This window comes from Amblyraja radiata, chromosome 23, assembly GCF_010909765.2.
Source record: "Amblyraja radiata isolate CabotCenter1 chromosome 23, sAmbRad1.1.pri, whole genome shotgun sequence".
Classification (NCBI taxonomy): domain Eukaryota; kingdom Metazoa; phylum Chordata; class Chondrichthyes; order Rajiformes; family Rajidae; genus Amblyraja; species Amblyraja radiata.
Genome location: NC_045978.1, coordinates 41,065,515 through 41,088,038, shown reverse-complemented (window position 1 = coordinate 41,088,038; position 22,524 = coordinate 41,065,515). Strand labels below are relative to the sequence as shown.

The following is a 22,524-nucleotide window of genomic DNA, read 5'->3' as shown; positions in this document are numbered from 1 at the left end:
TTCATCATATGACAGTCCCGCCATCCCGGGAATTAACCTGGTGAGCATACGCTGCACTCCCTCAATAGCAAGAATGTCCTTCCTCAAATTGAGTAATTCAGCATCTCTGGAGAACATGGATAGGTACAAAGTGATGGAGTAACTCAGCGGGTCAGGCTCACCTATGGATAGGTGACGTTTCAGGTCAGGACCCTTCACACAAAATCAAATCACTCAAGAAAGATCAATATCATTGAAGTCCAGAGTCCAATATCTTGATCCAGAGGGACCTCGATAAACAGGCTGGTACTTGGGGAGTTCAGTTTATTATTGCGTGCAACGAGGAACAGTGAAAGCTTTTGTTGGATCCTAACCAGTCAGCGGAAAGACAATACATGATTACCGCAAATTGAAGGAGCAGCATCTCATATTTTGCTTGGGCAGTTTACACCCCAGCGGTATGAACATTGACTTCTCCAATTTCAGGTAGTCCCTGCTTTCTCCCTCCTTCCCTCCCTCCCTCCTTCCCTCCCCTTCCCAGCTCTCCCAAAACCCATTGTCTCCGCCTCTTCCTTTCTTCTTCCCGCCCCCCCCCTCCCTCCCACATCAGTCTGAAGAAGGGTCTTGACCCGAAACGTCACGAAACTCCACCATCCATAGATGCTGCCTCACCCGTTGAGTTTCTCCAGCATTTTGTCTACCTTCGATTTTTCCAGCATCTGCAGTTCCTTCTTAAACATGATTACAATCAAGTCATTCACAGTGTACACATACATGATAATAAGAATGATGTTGAATGCAAGATAAAGTCTGATTAAAGATATTGCGAGAGTCTCTAATGAGGTCGATGGTGGCTCAGGACCGCTCTCTAGTTTGGTGATAGGATGTGTGGTTTCATAGTGGTAGCCTGCACATGACACAACTACCAGGGACTGTAGTAACGTCCACAACAGCTGCTGACACAATCGTAGCACGGAAACTGGCCATTCAGCCCAATCGCCCAATCTGACCATCTATGCTAGTCTCACCCGTCCGCGTTTGCCCCATTTCCTTCTAAACCCGTCCTATCGTGTTAAATGTTATAGTCCCTGCCTCAACTCCCTCCTCTGGCAGCTCGTTCCATGCACCCTTCATACTCTATGAAGAAGTTGCCCCTCAGGTTCCTGTGAAATCTTTCCCCTTCCCCCTCCCCCTCCGTCCCCCCCCCCCCTCCTCCTCCCTCCGTCCCCCCTCCCTCTCTCCCTTCTCCCTCATACCTGTGGATTCTCCACCCTGTGATCACAGTGTGAGTGACTGCTTCACCTGTGGCCGCCGCTCCCCCTCCCGCCCCTGAAAACAATATCCTTGTACCCAACCTCCTCCAACAGCTCCCTGCCATTGCACCACCGCTAAATCACCCCCCCCCCCCCCAATAGTTGCCGCCAGCCCCCCAGTTTAACGCGACCACCAGCATCATCAATAACAACGCGAATCGTGCAAGGCCGGTCCAGGAGAGAGCGAGCGCCCACTCACTCACCCACCTCACCCTCACCCTCACCCTCACCCTCACCCTCACCCTCACCCTCACCCTCACCCTCACCCTCACCCTCACCCTCACATCAACTCCCCATACCCTCTCCCCAACCGGCGGCCCTGAGGGAGCGCCGCGCTATGGGAGGGGCGGTGAGGGAGCGCCGCACTGTGGGAGGGACGGTGAGGGAGCGCCGCACTGTGGGAGGGGCGGTGAGGGAGCGCCTCACTGTGGGAGGGGCGGTGAGGGAGCGCCTCACTGTGGGAGGGGCGGTGAGGGAGCGCCTCACTGTGGGAGGGGCGATGATGGAGCGCCGCACTGTGGGAGGGACGGTGAGGGAGCGCCGCACTGTGGGAGGGGCGATGATGGAGCGCCGCACTGTGGGAGGGGCGGTGAGGGAGCGCCGCACTGTGGGAGGGACGGTGAGGGAGCGCCGCACTGTGGGAGGGGCTGTGAGGGAGCGCCTCACTGTGGGAGGGGCGATGATGGAGCGCCGCACTGTGGGAGGGACGGTGAGGGAGCGCCGCACTGTGGGAGGGGCGGTGAGGGAGCGCCGCACTGTGGGAGGGGCTGTGAGGGAGCGCCGCACTGTGGGAGGGGCGGTGAGGGAGCGCCGCACTGCCACGGCCTTCACTTTTTGACTTGATCTCGCCGGCTGATGAAGCCGGATATCTGTCCCGTCAACACTTGTACACAGACGGACTTGGAGAAAAATGGATCCTGTCATTGGATAGAAATGGTTGTGGATGAAACGCGGGCTGCGGACACTGAGCCAAGGCGAACAGGTGCCGTTGTTGGCGGCGGCCCGGCTGCTGGACTAGCGGAGCCGAGTCCAGGAAGATTGAGTTTGTTTTTTTTTAAACTTGCAGAAACCTGCTAAAGCAAGTTGCCAAAAGTTTCTAACAACTTTGGAAAGAGTTGGTGAAAAGTTTGTGAAAAGTGGGAAAGTTTCTAAAAAAAAGTTGTGAAAATTGTGAGTTTGTGGAAAGTATCTAGAACGGTTTGTTAAAGTGAGCAAGTGTGTAACAAGTTGTTATAAAGTTCGTGAAAAGTTGTAGGAAAGTTTTATAAAGTGAGAAAGTTTGTAAAAAGTTGCGAGAAAGTTCTTGAAAAGTGGGAAAGTTGATGGAAAGTTACAGAAAAGCTGGTTACAAGAGAGATTACAAAAATAAAGTTGAGAAAGTTGGTGAAAAGTTTGTTAAAAGTGAGAAAGATTGTGCTAAAGTTGTTGGAAAGTTTATGGGAAGATTGAGAAAAGTTTGTTACAAGTGAGAGGTTGTAAAATGTAAGAATGTTTATGGCAAGAAGTAGGAATTCGTGAGAAGTTGCGGGAATGTTTGTGGGAAGTTGTGGGAGTGTTTGCGGGAAGTGAGAGAGTCTGGCAAGTTTGTGAGCAGCTTTGGGCGGCAGCGGGCCCTTTAACTGGGGGCGGGCCGGGTCCCGGCCGCGGGAGGAGGGTCTCGGATCTCCGTCCCGGCCCGGACACTCTGACCTTGGCCGCCGCCGGGATGGTGGTGCGGAGCGGACTGGTGGAGGTGCGGGGCCCCGAGCCCGAGCCCGAGCGCTGGCGGCGGCTCCTCGCCTCCCTGTCCGAGGACTCGCTGCATCTGAGCCCGGCCGGAGCCGCCCTGAGCAACGGCGAGCCGGAGCCCTCTCCCCCCGGCACCGAGCCCGGGCCCGGCCGCCAGCGCAGTGTCCGCATCGTGAAGCAAGAGGCGGGCGGGCTGGGCATCAGCATCAAGGGCGGCCGCGAAAACCACATGCCCATCCTCATCTCCAAGATCTTCCGCGGCCTGGCCGCCGAGCAAAGCCGCCAACTCTATGTGGGCGACGCCATCCTGGCCGTCAACGGCACCGACCTACGCGAGGCGTCCCACGACCAGGCGGTGCAGGCGCTGAAGAAGACGGGCCGGGAGGTGGTGCTGGAAGGTGCGGGGGGGGGTTGGTGAGATGCTGGGTGGGTGGTGGGGCGGGGGGGGGGGGGGGGGGGGGGGGGGAGAGAGGCCACCCCTTGGTGTGGGGGTGATGGGGGATTCACTGCCCTACTGGGGTTAAAGTAGGAGGGAGAAGTGGATGAGGGGCGGTGGTGGGGCCCCCTCTCTCAGAGACCCGGCCCTGGGGGTTTATTTCTGCCCGGGGTTTGTTCAGCAGTCGGGGGTCAGAGAGAGGGGTACAATTGCCAACGGCCGTGGGTCTGGGGGTCGCGATGACACCTCTCTCCCCCCCCCCCCCCCACCCGCTGTGTGGCCCGCATCCAGTGAGCCACAGGCGGGGGGGAGGGGGGATTGTGGCGGTGTCTGTCCCCAGGGGTGGGGAGGTCTGTTGCCGTCAGTCACGGCTGGGTTAGCAGTCACTGCCATGTTGCTGTGAGCAGCTTCAGCTATGGATAATCACTGAGATCCAGCGCGAAATCCGGCCCTTCAGCCCATCGAGTCCCTGCCCTTTTTTCAGCGGGCAGGCAGCATCCCTGTGCAATGTGAATGGGTGACGTTTCGGGTTCTCCCCCCCTCCCCTCCCTCTGCACCCTCCCCATGTCAACGGCTATGTGATCATGAACACAACCAGATTAAAGTACATGGGGGAATCAGGAAACATTGGGTGTGGGTTTCAGGTGAGGGGGGAAGGATTTACCAGTCAACTGAGGGGTAACTTTCTCACTCAGAGGGTGGTGGCTATATGGAACGAGCTGCCAGAGGAATAGTTGAGGCAGGTAACATACACAACATTTAAAAGACATTTGCACAGGTACGTTGACAGGAAAGATTTAGGCAAAACATGGGCATGTGGGGCAGGGCTGAAGGGCCTGTTTCTATGCTGTCTGACTATCTTGGCCAGCATGGACAAGTTTAGTTTATTGTCAGTGCTGTTTGAAATTTTGTTGCGTGCTAACAACTCAGTGGAAAGACTGCATCTGAAGAAGGGTCTCGACCCGAAACGTCACCCATTCATTCTCTCCTGAGATGCTGCTGCCTGTCCCACTCAGTTACTCCAGCATTTTGTGTCTACAGTGAATAGACTGGATTACAATCGAGCCATCTCTCTTCAATCAGACTTTATCTTGCACTAAACGTTGTTTCATTTATCTGGTAGCTGTTACACTGTGGAGTGGGTGAGCCTGTTGCCAGCATTGGACAGTTATAGACCGTGGATAAAATCTCTCCACTAGGATAAGAGCAGAGAGTTGGGAGACCCGTCACACCGGGCAGCGTGTGGGGAGGGGGAGGGGGGGGGAGAGTTGGGTGGTGCAGCGTGACCTGTGTTTCCAGCATGTGTAGTCCGCTCCTGTCTAGGGGGGCAGGGAGCTGGCGGAAGGGATGGGATTATCGTGGTTTAGTCATAAAGGACGGCAGCAGGGGTTGGAGGCATTGATCCGGAGGACAACAGTGGGGTCTGCAACTCACAGTGGGACTCAGCTGACTCTTACTCCAGCACTTGCTGTCCATCTATGGTGTAAATCAGCATCTGCAGTTCTTTGTGTCTACAGTAAATATCGGTTTATTTCTGTGCTCTCCAATTTAAATTGGATTGTTTTCTCTCCTGATAGACCTGATAGAAATACATAAAATTCATGAAGATAGAGAACTACTTCCCCCCAGGGTGGAACTGACTAGAGGACATAGGGTGTTGAGTGCCTGGACCATGCTGCCAGGGTTGGTGGAGGGGTATGAGCCTCTTTACCAAGGTTCCCTTTAGCATTCACTTTGTCCTGTATCTGCTCGATTGTAATCATGTGGTCCTTCTGCTGACTGGATAGCATGCAGCAAAAATATTTCACTGTACCTCATGATAACTGATCTAAACGTGCAGGCAGAGGAGATTAATTTAATTTGGCATCATGTTGGGCATGGACGTTGTGGGCTGAAGGGCCTGTTCCTGTGCTGGACTGTGTTAAAATCCCAGAGCTCAGGTGTGACTCTCCCTTCATCAGCTCTGCCGCTTTGATCAGTGCTGAGTGTTTTCATTGGTTCTGCTATTACATCTAATAATAGATCCCCGCCCCCTCACTCCATAATACCCACGGTCTCACCCGCCATCTTTCAATACTTGTCTTCCATATCTGTGGCCCGTTCCCCAGTCCGTGACCAGTGGGTAATGATCATTGATTCCCTCCTCTCCCGGCCCTGCATTTATTGCCCTCCAGCCCCCTCCATTTCCCTGCTATCACTGACTCCCTTCACGTTCCCCCTCAGTTGCCCAGGTGGTGGAAGTGTATACAATTATCAGAGTTATCTGAGGCACAGATTGGGTAGACAGTCAGAAGCTATCTCCCAGGGTTGAAATATCAAATACTAGTAGCTTTATGGTGAGACAGTCAAAGTTTAATAGAGATGTGCGTGGGGCAGAGACATACAGCATGGAACAGGCTCTTCAGCCCAACTCATTCCATACACAAGTCAAGAGTGTTTTATTGTCATATGTCCCAGATAGGACATTGAAATTCTTACAGCACAACAGAATATGTAAACATTGTACATAAACGGGAGAAAAAACCCCCACGTGTTTAAAACAAAACAAAAAGCCGCTGCGGTTCCTATTATTGATTCCCTTACCCTGGGTAAAAGGCAATCACCCGATCTATTACTCTCAAGATCTTATGCACCTCTATAAGATCACCCCTCATCCTCCTGCTCTCCAAGGAACAGAGTAGATGTGTGGAGCGAGTTGATGCAGGGATAGGGATGACTTGCAGGCAGATTGGAGTTGGCATCATGTTGGGCACAGGAAAGTTGCATTGGTGTTGCGTATTCAGTGACGTTGCTTTGTGTTCTCTGTGATGTTGCCGTGTTGGTGCATGTTCCGTGACATTGCATGTTTGTCCGTGTTCTGTAACGTTGCCATGCTGTTCCTCCTCCCCCCACAGTGAAGTACCTGAAGGAGGTGTCCTCCTACTTCAAGGCCTCATCACCAGGGACCCCCCCAGCCTGGAGCCCCCCCTCAGGCCCCGGCGATGGCCCCACCGACCCCCCCTCACCGGGGGCACTGCCCGGCGACAACGACACCCAGACCGAGCTCAGCTTCCCACTGGAAATGTGTTACATCCGCAGGAGAATCCAGCCCCCAGATACGGAAAACAGGTACGGGGGGAAGCAAGGGGATGGGGGGGGGGGGGTGCGTGAGGACCATTGGGGGGGGGGGGGGGGGGCAGTGGGGACACAGCTGCTCGTGTTGAAACTGAACAGAAGCTGCCGGTAACACTGTGGGCCGGTCAGTCTCCGTCGGGAATGAGGGGTCACGCACTCCCTTATCTCCCCAGTGACTCCATCCGACCCACTGGGTGTTCCGGCACATTCTGTCCGTTTCCGGTTTCCAACAGCCACGGATCCTATGGGAAAGACAGGCAGAGGGGGTGGGGTAGCTCAGCCTTCGCGAGGGGTGACATCGGATCAGAAGATGCAGAGTCCCTGTGGGTAGAGCTGAGAAATCATAAGGGTAAAAATACCCTACTGGGACTTATTTACAAGCCCCCAAACAGGAGCTAGGATACAAGTTACAGGAGGAGATACAATTGGCGTGTAAGAGTGGCAATGCTACGGTGGTCATGGGAGATTTCAATATGCAGGGAGATGGGAAAATCAGGTTGGTACTGGACCCCAAGAAAGGGAATTTGTAGAGTGCCTCCGAGATGGATTCGCAGAGCAGCTTCTACTGGAGCCTACAAGGGAGAAGGCAATTCTGGATTTAGTGTTGTGTAATATACTGGATTCGATAAGGGAGTTTCAGGTAAAGGAGCCACCAGGAGGTAGCGACCACAACACGATAAGTTTTAATCTGCAATTTGAGAGGGGGAAGATGAAATTGGATGTGCAGTATTGCAGCTTAGCAAAGGGGACCACAGAGGCATGATGGAGGAGCTGGTCAATGTTAACTGGAAAGTCCACCTAGCAGGGATGACGGTGGAACAGCAATGACAGGAATTTGTGGGAATAATTCAGAAGATGCAGGATCTTTTCATTCCAAAGAGGAAGAAAGATTCTAGGGGGAGAAAGTGGCAACCGATCAAGGGCGTAAGATGAGCGGGAAGACAGAGGATTGGGAAGCTTTTAAAGAACAACAGAAGGTAACTGAAAAGACAATACGGGGAGAAAAGATGAAACTGAACAGAACAGAATCAAGGGATATGGGGAGAAGGCAGGCACGGGTTATTGATTGGGGACGATCAGCCATGATCACAATGAATGGCGGTGCTAGCTCAAAGGGCCGAATGACCTCCTCCTGCACCTATTTTCTATGTTTCTATGAAATACGATGGTAAGCTAGCCAAGAATATAAAAGAGGATAGCAAGAGTTTCTTCAGTTATATAAAGAGTAAGAAAGAGGCACGAGTGGACGTTGGGCTGCTGGAGAATGATGCAGGAGAAGTGATAACGGGTAATAAAGAAATGGCAGAGGAGTTGAATAACTTTTTGCATCAGTCTTCACAGTGGAAACACCAGCAACGTGCCTGAAATTCAAGAGTGTCAGGGGGTGGAAATTAGTGGAGTGGCTTTTACTAGGGAGAAGGTGCTTGGGGAAATTGAAAGGGCTGAAGGTGGATAAGTCACCTGGACCGGATGGACTGCACCCTAGGGTTCTGAAAGAGGTGGCTTTAGAGATTGTGGAGACATTATTTCAAAAATCACTAGGCAGGAGAGGTCCTAGATGATTGGAAAATTGCCAATATTACCCCGCTGCACAAGAAGGGAGCAAAGCAGAATAATGGGAACGATAGGCTGGTTAGTCTGACCGGTGGTTGGCAAGATTTTAGCGTCCACTAGACTAAGTGCAGAACGGGTCTGGTCCCTGAACGTGCTTCAGACCCCGGGAGGGGGGAGCGGGCGGGCGTGATGCCGAGTGAGCCTGCGGGCCAGGCGTACGCCGTCAAGACGCTACGTTCGACGTTGAAACGCTGCGTACGCCCGTCGAGACGCTGCGTAACCCCTCAACGCTGACAGGCCGTTGACGCGCCGGCTCTGTCACGCTGGCTCAAGCCAAAGATCGGCTGTTCCCCCGCTCGGCGAAAAGCAGACAGAGCCGGGCCTTGGGGGAAGTGGAGGAGAGCCGGGCGGCGACAAAATGAGTGAGTGGGGGGGGGAAGGATTTTATTTAAAAATGTGTACATAAAATGTCTAAATGTAATGAGGAGTGGATGAGTGAATACAAAAGTGAAATGGAAAAAATCTCTGAGTTTTTGCGTATGGTTTTGGCGGACCAAGGAATCAAAGGCCATATCTCACACACAGACACACACAGACTAAATAGGCCGAAATCAGCATGGCTTTGTGAAGGGGAGGCCTGACGAATTTGCTGGAATTCTTTACGGATGTAAATGGCAGGACAGACAAAGGAGAGTTGTTTACTTTGATTTTCAGAAAGCCTTTGATAAGGTGCCACACGTGAGGCTGCTAAGGAAGGTGAGAGCCCACGGTATCAAAGGGCAGATACTAGCATGGATAGCAGGTTGGCTGGACAGCAGAAGACAAAGAGTGGCAATAAAGGGGTTGGCTGCCAGTGACTAGCGCAGTTCCGCAGGGGTTGGTGCTGGGGCCGCTACTCTTCACGTTGTATATTAATGATTGGGACGAGGGGTTTGAAGGCTTTGTGGCCAGATTTGCGGATGATACAAAAATAGCTGCAGGGGCAGTTAGTGTGGAGAAAGCAGGGACTCTGCAGAAGGACTTGGACAGGTTGGGAGAGTGGGCAGAGAAGTGGTGGATGGAATATAGTGTAGCAAGGTGTGGAGTCATGCATTTTGGTAGTAGGAGTAAAGGAGTAAACTATTTTCCAAATGGGGAGAGAATCAAGAAATTGGAGGTGCAAAGGGACTTAGGAGTGCTGGTGCAGGATTCCCAAAAAGTTAATTTGCATGTCGAATCAATAGTAAGGAAGGCAAATACAATGCTAGCATTGCTAAGCCTTTATAAGGCGCTGGTCAGACGACATTTGGTATACTGTAAACAAGTTTGGGCCACATATAAAGCTGATAAAGTGATACAGTGTGGAAACAGGCCCTTCAGCCCAACTTACCCACACCGGCCAACATGTCCCAGCTACACTAGTCCCACCTGCCTGCGTTTGGTCCATATCCCCCCCCAAACCTGTCCTATCCATGTACCTGTCTAACTGTTGGGATAGTCCCAGCCTCTACTACCTCCTCTGGCAGCTTGTTCCATACACCCACCACCCCTTGTGTGGAAAAAGTTACCCCTTAGTTACCCTCTATTAAATCTTTTCCCCTTCACCTTGAACCTATGTCCTCTGGTCCTCGATTCCCCTACTCTGGGCAAAAGACTCTGTGCATCTACCTGATCTATTCCTCTCATTATTTGATACTCCTCTATAAGATCACCCCCTCATCCTCCTGTGCTCCAAGGAATAGAGTCCCAGCCTACTCAACCTCTCCCTATAGCCCACACCTGGCAACATCCTCATAAATCTTCTCTGAATCCTTTCAAGCTTGATAACATCTTTCCTATAACACGATGCCTAGAACTGAACACAATACGCTAAATGTGGTCTCACCAACGCCTTATACAACTGCAACATGACCTCCCAACCTCTATACTCAATACTCTGACTGATGAAGGCCAAAGTGCCAAAAGCCTTTTTGCCCACCTTATGAAAAAAGACTGGATAGACTCGGCTTGTACTCGCTAGAATTTAGAAGATTGAGGGGAGATCTTATAGAAACTTACAAAATTCTTAAGAGGTTGGACAGGCTAGATGCAGGAAGATTGTTCCCGATGTTGGGGAAGTCCAGTACAAGGGGTCACAGCTTAAGGATAAGGGGGAAATCCTTTAGGACCGAGATGAGGAAAACATTTTTCACAGAGAGTGGTGAATCTCTGGAATTCTCTGCCACAGAAAGTAGTTGAGGCCAGTTCATTGGCTATATTTAAGACGAAGTTAGATGTGGCCCTTGTGGCTAAAGGGATCAGGGGCTATGGAGAGAAGGCAGGTACAGGATACTGAGTTGGATGATCAGCCATGATCATATTGAATGGCGGTGCAGGCTCGAAGGGCCGAATGGCCTACTCCTGCACCTATTTTCTATGTTTCTGTTTCTATCTACCATTCACTGTGTAGGTCCTGCCCTTGTTCAACGTCCCAAACTGGGTCTGTACTAGCTGAAGTTTAGAAGGATGAGGGGACACCTCATTGGAACTTGCTGAATAGTGAAAGGCCTGGATTGAGAGGATGTGCTGAGGATGTTTCCACTAGGGGGAGAGTCTAGGACTAGAGGTCACAGCCGCAGTATTAAATGACGTCTTTTAGGAAGGCAGATTACTATCTAACTGGCGTCAAGTTGGGAAAAGAGGAAGTACAACGGGATCTGGGGGTCCTTGTTCATCAGTCTATGGAAGTAAGCATGCAGGTACAGCAGGCAGTGAAGAAAGCGAATGGCATGCTGGCCTTTATAACAAGAGGAGTTGAGTATAGAAGCAAAGAGGTCCTTCTGCAGTTGTACAGGGTCCTAGTGAGACCACACCTGAAGTATTGTGTGCAGTTTTGGTCCCCTAATTTGAGGAAGGACATTCTTGCTATTGAGGCAGTGCAGCGTAGGTATACAAGGTTAATTCCTGGGATGGCAGGACTGTCATATGCTGAAAGAATGGTGCGGCTGGGCTTGTACACTCTGGAGTTTAGAAGGATGAGAGAGGATCTTACTGAAACATATAAGATTGTTAAGGGTTTGGACACGCTGGAGACAGGAAATGTTCCCGTTGTTGGGGGAGTCCAGAACCAGGGGCCACAGTTTAAGAATAAGGAGTAAGCCATTTAGAACGGAGACGAGGAAACAGTTTTTCTCACAGAGAGTGGTGAGTCTGTGGAATTCTCTACCTCAGAGGGTGGTGGAGGCCAATTCTCTGGATACTTTCAAGAGAGAGCTAGATAGGGCTCTTAAAGATAGCTGAGTCAGGGGATATGGGGAGAAAGCAGGAACGGGGTACTGATTGGGGATGATCAGCCATGATCACATTAAATTGCGGTGCTGGCTCGAAGGGCCTAATGACCTACTCCTGCACCTATTGTCTATTGAAGATGTGGAGGCATTTCTTCAGCCAGATGGTGGTGAATCTGTGGAATTCTTTACCACAGACGGCCGTGGAGACCAAGTCAGTGGATATTTTTAAGGTAAAGATAGATAGATTCTTGATTAGTACAGGTGTCAAAGGTTATGGGGAAAGGCAGGAGAATGGGGTCAGGAGGGAAAGATAAATCAGCCATGATTGAATGGCGGAGTGGACTTGATGGGCTGAATGGCTTAATTCTGCTCCTATCCACTTATGAGATTGCTAAGATTTTCGTTCAGTTTGTGTTTCAGGAAGATTAACTTTCTGAAAGAACTGTCAATTCAGAATTGTGTTTGAATAATACGTATTTCTCTCCACCCCCCCCCCCCCCTCCCTCCCTTCCCCCTCTGTCTCACCACATGCACCTCCCCCCCCCCCCCCCCCCCATCCCACCACACGCTCCCCCCCCCCCCCCCCTCCCCGGGGTCAGGTACATTGAGCTGCTGAGTGCCGATGGGCAGCAGTCGGTGTCGCTGCGGCTGAGGGATGGGCCCACGGCACAGTCCTGGTTCACCGCTCTCCATGGTAACGCCACCGGGCTGCTGGCCCGCTCCACCGCCGGGCTACGGGCACTGGGGGGGACGACCGCCCGGCACCTGGGCTGGCTCACCGAGCAGGTAGGGCACCGCCCGGTAACGCCCCGGTAAATCCACCTCTACCCCCTCTCCCAACCCCCAAACTGCCCGGTAACTCCACACCATCCCCGGAAACGCCCCCCCCCCCCCATCCCCGGTAACGCCCCCTCCCCCGGTAACGCCCCCTTCCCCCGGTAACGCCCCCCCATCCCCGGTAACCCCCCCATCCCCGGAAACGCCCCCCTCCCCCGGTAACGCCCCCCCATCCCCGGAAACGCCCCCCCCCATCCCCGGAAACGCCCCCCCCATCCCCGGTAACGCCCCCCCATCCCCGGAAACGCCCCCCCCATCCCCGGTAACGCCCCCCCATCCCCGGAAACGCCCCCCCCATCCCCGGAAACGCCCCCCCCTTCCCCGGTAACGCCCCCCCCATCCCCGGTAACCCCCCGGTAAACCCACCTCTACCCCCTCTCCCAACCCCCAAACTGCCCGGTAACGCCCATTCCCCCGGTAACGCCCCCTCCCCAGTAACCCCCCCTCCTCGGGTAAACCCCCCCATCACCCACCTGGCACCTAGGGTGACTCACTGACCGGAAACCACCCCCTCCCCTGGTCACCCCCTACCCACGGTAACACCAGACACCGGCATCCTCTCCTCAACCCCTTACTCTCTCCCCAAGCCCTGCCTCTCCTCCCCCTGTCTGAGGACTCACATCTCAACCCCCCCCCCCCCCCCCCCCCCCACCCACCAAAGCCCCAACCGCACACGGACCGTCTTCCCCCCCCCCTTCTGAGCCTGGGTCCTGTTCTCTCCTTGTTTTCTCGTCGCGTCTCTCCCCCAGGTGGCGGGGCAGGAGGAGCGGCCTGTACTAGCCCTGCTCACTGACAAGGAGCTGCTGCTGTACAGCTGTTTGCCTCGCACCCGGGAACAGCTGGATAACCCTGACTCCCGGCACCCACTCATCGCCACCAGGTGAGAGCCCCCTCCCCAGACCACAGCCTGCAGGGTGGGTGGGGGGTGGGGGTGGAGGAGGGAGGTGTGGGTGTTGTCGGGACTAGAGGGTGTTGTTCTGGGGAGGGGCCGGTCAGGCTGGAACTGTCTCCCCCAGAGCCTGAGGGGTGACCTATTAGAACCATGGACACAGAGAGCTGGAGTAAATCAGTGGGTAGAGCTGCTGCCTCACAGCACCAGAGACCCGGGTTCCATCCTGACTAGAAGTGCTGTCTGCTGGTAGTTTGTACCTTCTCCATGTGACTGCGTGGGTTTTCTCCAGGTGCTCCGGTTTCCTCCCACCACCCAAAGACATAAAATTGTAAATTGCCCCTAGTGTGTGAGGGATAGTGTTAATGTGCGGGGATCACTGGTCGGCACGGACTCGGTGGGCCGAAGGGCCTGTTCCACGCTGTATTTCTCAACTAAACTAGTTCAATCTTACACTAGGGACAATTTACGATTTTTACTGAAGCCAATTAACCTACAAACCTGCACGGAAATCGGAGTACCTGGAGATAACCCACGAGGTCACGGGGAGAACGTACAGACTCCGCACAGACAGCAGTCGGGAGGAGGGGGAGGGGGAGGGGGAGGGGGGGGGGCATAGGTCGTGTGCCCCTGGCCTGCCCTGTGTCACAGGCTTGTGTACTCTGGGATCGCGGGGATGGGTGGAGGGTCAGAGAGTGAGGGGTGTGGGTCAGATGGCAGGGGTGGAGGGTAGGAGGTCGAGGATGGACATCTCACGCCCACCCTGTGTTGCAGGCTGGTACACTCGGGCCCGGCTAAGGGGCCACAGCTGGCAGACCCCGACCTGTCGTTCGTGCTGAGGGCCGGCACGCGGCGCGGAGTGGACAGCCGCCTCTTCACCACGGCAACCGCTGCCGACCTGGGCCTGTGGAGCCGGCTGCTGGTGGACGGCTGTCATGGTGCAGCCGAGCAGCTCCAGGAGGTGATCACCGGTGAGGGCCACAACCCCCCTCCCCGTCACCCTTCCCCCAACCCCTTGACCTCTGCCCGGGGCCCTGACCCCTGAGCTACCCCCTCCCGACCCCTGATACTGAGAACACAAGCCTTAACTACTTAACCCCTCCCCTCTCCCCCAACCACTCTCCCTCTACCTCTCACTCCCCCTCCTCTCACTCCCCCTCCTCTCACTCCCCCTCCTCTCACTCCCCCTCCTCTCACTCCCCCTCCCACTCCCCCTCCCACTCCCACTCCCACTCCCACTCTCACTCTCTCTACCCCTCCCCCTCTCTCTACCACTCCCCCTCTCTCTACCCCTCGCCCTCTCTCTACCCCTCCCCCTCTCTCTACCCCTCCCCCGCTCTCTACCCCTCCCCCTCTCTCTACCCCTCCCCCTCTCTCTACCCCTCCCCCCCTCTCTACCCCTCGCCCCCTCTCTACCCCTCGCCCCCTCTCTACCCCTCGCCCCCTCTCTTCCCCTCACCCCCCTCTCCCTGCTGACCCTGCCTCTCCCCCCCCGCCCCCCAGCGTGCTCGTGGTTGGGCCAGGACTGCCAGCTGACCGTACACCTGGACCGGGGCTTCACCATCTCGCGAGTGGGGGAGCTGGGCCGGAGCCTGCCTCTGATCAGCCAGCCCTTTGAGAGACTGCGCATGTCCTCCGATGATGGCGTCCGGCTGCTCTTCCTCGACTTCGGGGGGCCCGAGGGAGAGATCGTGAGTACCCCCGGTCTGGCCACGTAGCCTGTCCGTGGGGGGGGCGGGCGGGCTCTCTGCGGCCTCCAGGAATGGGGCGGCGGGGGGGGGGTTTAGTGACAGGGGCAAGAAGCCAGGACTCGAGGGCCTGAGCTACAGGGAGAGGTTTAGGCTGGGACCCTATTCCTTGTAGTGCGGGAGGATGAGGGTTGATCTTATAGAGGTGTATAACATAATGAGAGAAATAGATTGGGTAGATGCAGAGTCACTTGCCCAGAGAAGGGGAATCGAGGACCAAAGGACATAGGTTTATGGTGAGGGGGGGGGGGGAGGAAATATTTAATATAAACCTGAGGGGCACCATTTCAAGCAGAGGGTGGTGGGTATATGGTACAAGTTACCAGAGGAGGTAGTTGAGGCTGGGACTAAAGCAGTATCAAAAAACATATGGTACACAAAAAAGCTGGAGAAACCTAGCGGGGGCAGCAGCATCTATGGAGCGAAGGAAAAAGGCAACGTTTCGGGCCAAAACCCTTTTTCAAAAAACATATGGACAGGTTTAGAGGGTCAAACACAGGCAAGTGGGACTAGTGTAGATGGGGCATGTTGGTCATGCAGGGAAGTTTGGGCCGAAGGGCCTGCTTCGTGCTGTATGTCTCTGACATTCTCCCAGGCAAGCTGAGAGTGTGGAATTGCAACCCAGTGTGTAGGGGCTGAAGGGGTCCCAGACTCGGGGAGGGGTATTGGGGGTGGTGGGAGTTACAGGATGGGGCAAGGTGCAGGAGCCGGAGGGGGTGATGGGAATGTGTTGTAGGCCAAGTGAGCAATGTTGCAACTGGGGGCCTAGTTCCTCTGGAACCAGTGGGCGTCAGGGGTGAGGGCGGGGAGGGTCGGGGTTTGAGGGGTCGGGGGTTGGGGTACATCAGCCGGAAAGACCCGGGAGTAACCGGAAACTTCCTGTCTTGCAGCAACTGAACCTGGAGTCCTGCCCCAAGACCATTGTGTTTATCATTCATTCATTCCTGTCCGCCAAGGTAACCCGTCTGGGCCTGATGGCCTAGCCCGGCCCCATGCCCTCTGCCCCCCTGCTGGGCAGAGAGAGGAAGCCATTGTGAAGGAGAATCGTGCTGGGTCTTGCCCGCCACTAACGCCGCTGCAGTTACTGATGCCACGTTTTCTCAAGACAATGACGTTAAAGTCGCCGTTTTCTCTTGTATCCGCATTAACTCTGCCCTCTGCACTTCGCTAACACTGAATGTTTTGAGGCGGGAATGGCCGGGGATGTTTGAGGTCCTGGCTTCAGTCACCGACGCATTTACACCCCGTGGACAGTGAAAGGTTCCCAGCGCCCTCACGGCCCAGAGCAACCACACCGTCTGCCAGCGTGAGACATTGCCAACTGGCCCCACTCGGTCAGACTAGGCCCCAGCCCTGTGTCTATGGCCCGCAGGCTAGGCCCCAGGCCTGTGTCTATGACCCGCAGGCTAGGCCCCAGGCATGTGTCTATGCCCCGCAGGCTAGGCCCCAGGCATGTGTCTATGCCCCGCAGGCTAGGCCCCAGGCCTGTGTCTATGGCCCGCAGGCTAGGCCCCAGGCCTACCACACACACATACTGTCAGCTGGTGAGGGTGAAGGGTTTCCTGGCTGTGGAAGGTTCTGGAAGGATCAGCTCGTTGTCTGGCTCTGAGTATTTTAATGAAACCCCCACCCCCCCTCACTCTATGTCCCTGGAGGACAGAATGTGCAAACTGTCGCTAGGCCAACACAAACCCAGGCAATAAACCCTAATGGCCGTAACTGTTTGTACTTTGCCACCGCTTGGCCTGGAGCTCATGCTGCGGTGGGAGTGAGGCCTAACGGCTGCTGAAGCCTGCAGGCCGTGTTGGTGCCAAACCAAGTCACCCAGTGGGGAGGGAAACCACAGGCAGAGGCAGTGGTACCACTACCAGCCCCCGCCAAACTTTGCTACAAGCCTTATTCCCCATCTCCCTCTACTGCTCGCCTCTCAACCCTTGCCCTTCCTCATAGAACAGTACAGCACAGGAACAGGCCCTTCAGCCCACAATACCTGTGCTGAACGTGATGCCAAGACCAACTCTTGCCTGCCTGCACGTGATCCACATCCCTCCATTCCCTGTATACCCACGTGCCTATCCAAAAGCCTCTTTAACCACTATTGTATCTGCCTCTACCACCACCGCTGTAAAAAAAATGTTTTGACTGGTTCTGACTGTCTACTCTTTCTATGCCTCTGATAATTTTATAAACATATCAGGTCTCCCCATAACTGACACTCCAGAGAAAACATTCCCAGTGTGTCTAACCTCTCCCTGTAGCTGATTCCCTCTAATCCAGGCAGCATCCTGGTAAACCTCCTCTGCACTCTCTGCACCCTACCTATGATTGGGTGACCATCCTGGGGATGGGTGGAAGAGGGGTCAAAGCCCAGAGCAGATATTTCACGGACACAAAGAACTGCAGGTGTTGGAATCTGGAGCAAAATACAAAGTGCTGGAAGAACTCAGCAGGCCGGGCAGCATCTGTGGAGGGAATGGATAGAAGATGCACGTTGATCATCCCCCTGCCTCCACGGACCCACTGAGATCCTACTTCAGTTGTTTTGTTGGGGGGCAGTCGATGTAGACTCGATGGAAACCCCAAGTGTTCAGAAGGAATGCAGGAGGGTCTGGATGGGCTGAACGGCCTGGGTGCTATCTGTTGTGGGAGGGGAGCGACTGACTCACGGGATGGTGGGGACGAGAGGGACCGGGAATGATTCCCATGGTGTCCCCAAGTCTGTACCTCGCCTCCAGCTTTGTACATTGTATCCTCACTAATTTAATACTGAGCTTTGCTGTAAATACCTCACATGTGGAATTAAACCAGACTTCATAATCCGTCAAGAGTTCTCCCTTTCATTCTCCAGGCTGTCAATTACTGCTGTGTGAGGGGGGGGAGGGGCGGTGAGGAGGATGGGGGGGTGAGGGGGGAGGGGGGAGGGGGGGTGAGGAGGATGGGGGGGTGAGGAGGATGGGGGAGGGGTGGTGAGGGGGGAGCATGCGCTGAGGAAGGGCACAGGCACTAGGCAGACAGAAGGCTCTCTCTCATGCCCCTAGTGCGATGGTTTGTGTTCCGTTGGCCACCACAAGCTGACAGAAGGTTAAAGCAGAGCTCGGAAGAGGAGCGGCAGCTTTGAGCAACGACTCGGTGGATTGGCTGGAACATCCTAATTAGTTAATTGAATATCAAATAAAACGAGGGTGATTGGTGGCAGAGCGACCTGGCTGTTGGGAGCGGCTATGTTGGGTGAGGAGCTGTGTGCAGGTGAAGTCTGAGGCCAGAGGGCTGTTAGCAGCAGATATGAGAATAAGGTTCAATTAGCTGTGTGTGTGCCCACTGTTTATTGATTTAGCTGCAGTGATAATGGCAGGCACGTTATTGCAGTGAAGATAGACACAAAATGCTGTAACTGTGGGACAGGCAGGTCAGGGACACTGCTGGTGCCTCTGATCACTACACCTGTGGGAACTGTGACTAGGTGCAGCTCCTGTAGGACGTGTTAGGGAACTGGAGCAGCAGCTGGATGGCCTCAGGACCATCCTGGAAAACGAGAGCTTCCCGGACAGGACCTAAAACGAGGTTGTCACATCAGGGGTACAGGAAGGTCAAAGGTGAGTGACGATGAGGAAGGGAATTAAACGTGGAGTGCAGGAGGTCCCAGTGGCTGTTCCTCTCAGGAGCTGTTGGGACGGGTGAAAGGTCAAGTTTGAGTAGCAGGCAGGGCTGTGACTCCAACCCTGAATTAGAAGAGCAAATGTGCCAGGAGATTGCAGACAGCTGCAGGTTTAAAACAGTTGGCGTAGTAGAGGATTTTAACTTTCCCCTACTTTTATCTGGGAAAATCATAATGTGAAAGGTTTAGAAGGGGTGCAATTTCTCAGAAGTGTTCTGGAGTTATCTCCAGCAACATGTAGCGAACCCCACATGTGTGAGGGGAACACTTGATCTAGTCGGGAGGGCAAGTGAATGAAGTGTTTGTGGAGGAGCCTTTTGGGACCAGTGACCACTGTTTGATTAGATTTAAGATAGTTATGAATAGGGACAGAATGTTCAAATGCGAAATTGGGCAAGGCCAACTTTGAGGGTTTGAGAGCAGGAAAGTGGGATGTTTTAACCAACAGTCCAGGACATGCACGTCCCTGTTAGAGTGAAGAGCAAGGCAGGCAAACGTAAGGAAGCTTGGATGACGAGGGAAATTGAGGCTTTGGTTAAGAGTAAGGTGGAGTGTGATCCTGGAGGTGTTTTGAGAACTAAGTAGTAAGCTAAAAAAGGAAATCAGAAGGGCAAAAAGGGGCCGGAGATAGCTCTGGCAGATAGCATTAAGGATAGTCCCAAGAGAATTTATGGAGTCGCAGAAGATGGTCCTCTGAGTACTTCTCCTCTGTACTTACTGTGAGTTAAGAGAGGACGGGGGAACTTGGGGCAGTCACTGGAAGTGTCTTGAGCGCAATCAGTGTTACGATCGCAGAGGTGCTGGAGGTCCTTGCGTGTATGAAGATAGACAAATCTCCCGAGCCCGGTCAGATATATCTGAGGACACAGTTGGAAGTTGGAGAGGAAATAGTGGGAGCACCCACTGAGATTTATGAGGCATCATTAAATACAGGAGAGGTGCTGGTAAACTGGACGGGGACAAATGTGCCTCTATTCAAGAAGGGCTGCAGAGAAAAGGCTGAGAACTGCATGTACAGGAAGGAACTGCAGATGCTGGTTTAAACTGAAGATAGTGAGTGTGAGTTCGAGTGTGTTTGTGAGTGCGAGGTCTATGCTGATTGCCAGAATGTGTGGTTCTCCGCTGTTCTGCCAGCCCACCACGTGCTGCCCACCGTGCCCAGGCCCCCACGGCACGAACATTGGCCTGGATCCCTGTCGCCCCATTCCCGGGGAGCCGTGGGGCCCGTTGTGTGCCCCATTTCCACACGCTCTTCCTGCAGGCCGTCACCTTTGCATTCTGTTTCTCTCCATGTTGAGTCCATTCGGCCCATCCTGTCCCGTCCAGGCGAAGGACTATTGATCTGAGCTGGTTGCGCGCCTCCTCTCCCCACGGACGCTGCCCGACCTACTGAGTGTTTGCAGCATTTGGTTTGTGGGATCTTGCTGTGTACGAGTGGCCACTGCGTTCCCGGTGATCTCCCCCCCCCCCCCCCCCCCCCCCCCCCCCCCCCACAGCAGCGAGGGGCTCCAGACCTAAGCAAATCACTCAGCAGTTTGGCAGTGAGATCTCTCCCCACCAACCCTGAGGGGTGGCCCTGCCTCACTGCCAGGGAGAGGCTGCTCCTCCAGGGGAGAGTTCACCAGCCAGAGTCTACCCCAGGCATGTTGACCCACACCCGTTGCCCAGTCAGCAGTGCCACCCTCTGCCCAAGGCCAGGACCGTGTGACCCATGGAGCTCCGTGCCAAGCACGGGGAGAGGAGGCACGGGTGGAGAGAACAGGCAGAACAGAACCCGGCCCAGGCTTCTGGATGAGATGCCAAGACCACACGTTATCCAATCATTACCAACGACCTTGGTGAGACCACATTGAGTATTGTGTTCAGTGCTGGGCACCATGTTATAGGAACAATGTTGTCAAGCTGGAAAGGGTTCAGAGAAGATTTATGAGGATGTTGCCAGGACTAGAGGGTGTGAGCTATAGGGAGAAGTTGAGTCGGCTGGGTCTCTATTCCTTGGGGCGCAGGAGGATGAGGGGTGATCTTATACAGGTGTATAAAATCATGAGAGGAATAGATCGGGTAGTTGCACAGAATCTCTTGCCCAAAGTTGGTGAATCAAGGACATAGGTTAAAGGTGAAGGGGAAAAGATTTAATAGGAATCTGAGGGGTAACTTTTTCACGCAGAGGGTGGTGGGTGTATGGAACAAGCTGCCAGAGGAGGTAGTTGAGGCAGGGAATATTGCAACAGACAGGTACATGGATAGGACATGTTTGGAGGGATATGGGCCAAACGTGGGCAGGTGGGACTAGTGTAGCTGGGGCATGTTGGCCGATGTGGGCAAGTTGGGCCGAAGGGCCTGTTTCCACACTGCATCACTCTGTGACTGAATCCTTTCATAACAACATCCGGCATTGGGTTGAGCTTTGTGCGTGTGTGATGGTGCAGAGGGGAATGCTGGTGAGTAAGTGAGTGTTCCATGGAAAGGATGGAGCGTTACACGTCCCTGGAGTATAAAATTACTTCTTTATTTACTCGGGGAGAATGAAATGCAAGTCACAAAGCATTTTAACACAAGGTCTGACAGCTGTTGTTGAATCAAACAGCATTATTTCAGCGAGCTCACCAACTCATTAAAAACACAGCGCACACATGAATTTGTTTCTTTAAATAAGCTAGGCAGTGATGATCAAAAAAAACATTAAATAATCAGGCATTGGCAGGAAATGAGTATTAAAAACTATGGGAAGTGTTTGTAAAAGATCCTGGTCACTGATGTTTAACAAAACAAACACATTTGGCATTTCAGACACAAAGGACAAGCCTGCTCGCTAAACAATCACCCAACAAGGAATCGAGTAAAATCAGATACAAAAACAATACTCTCTTCTCTATAAAGTTAAATCACAGAATAAGTCTCCAACACATAAAGCTTGTGGAATTGTCAACACCTCTAAAACATTGAGTAAAACTACAGTAAACAAGGTCCTAAATATACGGTGTCCTTACGGACTGTTCACATTTAACAGTGTCAAGTCTTTGCCAGTTGAACTTGTTATTCAAGTGGTCTGGTGATCAGGGCCAGTGGTCATTGCTCCACCATGGACCATGGTCAGTCTGTTACTGGCCAGCACAGAGGGGAGGTTGCCATGTGAAGGGCAGGTGCATAAGGCCAAGGCTCTGGAATTACTTGCTGAGCCAACATATGCTTCAGGCAATTGAGATCTAACCTTTGGGGAAAGACAAAGGTTTGCACTGTAGGCCGGAGTTAGATTGTCACCCATCTTTAATTTTACTAGGTGTGTCTTGCCAAGGTGTAGGCCTGGAAGCCTACGGAGAAGTGGGGAGCGGCGGCGGGCTGGTGAGGGAACTCCGAATGCTTGCTGTGTCTTTAACGTCCTCAGTGTTGCGAGACACCTGGCTCCCTTGGTGAAGTCCAGTACAGGTGCAGCACTGGCTCAGGTGAGGTAGAGAGGCTTGTCCCGCGGTAACAGGCTGCACGGGAGGAAGAGAGGGACAAGTGAGGAAGCACGCACTCCTGCAATCTGCCAACGCTGCAGCTTCTCAGCACATTCCTCACACAGTCTTGGCTTTGACCCAACTCCAAACTGCTGCCAGTATCAGCACAACTCTGACTGCCACACATTGCCACACAAGGCTGCAAATATTCTTTCCACACCATCCTTCTGATTATTTCTGTAGTGAATTAGGGAGACATGCAGCACAGAAACAGGCCCTTTGGCCCATTGAGTCCGTGCTAATTTAACACCATTTGCACTAATCCTACACTAGACCCATTTAATTCTTCCCACACTCCCATCACCTCCCCCCTCACCCCCACACCGGGGCAATTAACGCACTGACCTGCACGTCTTTGGGATGTGGGAGGAAACCGGAGCACCCAGAGGAAACCCACGTAGATCACAGGGAAAACGTGCAAACTCCACACAGGCAGCACCCAAAGTCTGGATGGCACCCAGATCCCTGGCGCTGTGAGGCAGCAATTCTACCGCTACACTCACTGACAATAGACAATAGGTGC

At 53.7% G+C, this 22,524-nt stretch overlaps 2 protein-coding genes across 4 annotated transcripts in view; one reads left to right on the top strand and one right to left on the bottom strand.

Moving 5' to 3' along the window:
- The first annotated feature begins 2,295 nt into the window (after positions 1–2,295).
- snta1 (syntrophin alpha 1) lies at positions 2,296–17,666 on the top strand. The gene is made up of 7 exons (XM_033042139.1): positions 2,296–3,418; positions 6,351–6,564; positions 11,972–12,158; positions 12,959–13,089; positions 13,873–14,069; positions 14,602–14,789; positions 15,737–17,666. The coding sequence occupies exons 1-7, from the start codon at positions 2,998–3,000 to the stop codon at positions 15,827–15,829; spliced, it is 1,431 nt and encodes a 476-aa protein (XP_032898030.1). The 5' UTR covers positions 2,296–2,997; the 3' UTR covers positions 15,830–17,666.
- A 3,323-nt stretch (positions 17,667–20,989) lies between these two features.
- tox2 (TOX high mobility group box family member 2) overlaps positions 20,990–22,524 on the bottom strand; it is a 117,602-nt gene continuing 116,067 nt past the window's right edge. For all 3 annotated transcript variants that reach the window (XM_033042138.1, XM_033042136.1, XM_033042137.1), the window contains exon 9: positions 20,990–21,977. In XM_033042138.1, coding sequence (XP_032898029.1) covers positions 21,941–21,977 — 37 coding nt within the window. In that variant the 3' untranslated portion in view covers positions 20,990–21,940. The remainder of the gene's footprint in view (positions 21,978–22,524) is intronic.

Excerpts from the sequence above, each read along its gene's own strand:
- snta1 (XM_033042139.1), top strand. The coding sequence starts at position 2,998 with ATGGTGGTGCGGAGCGGACTGGTGGAGGTGCGGGGCCCCGAGCCCGAG. Across the intron at positions 3,419-6,350 it reads CCGGGAGGTGGTGCTGGAAG|TGAAGTACCTGAAGGAGGTG; the intron begins GTGCGGGGGGGG and ends CTCCCCCCACAG. Across the intron at positions 13,090-13,872 it reads CACCCACTCATCGCCACCAG|GCTGGTACACTCGGGCCCGG; the intron begins GTGAGAGCCCCC and ends CCTGTGTTGCAG.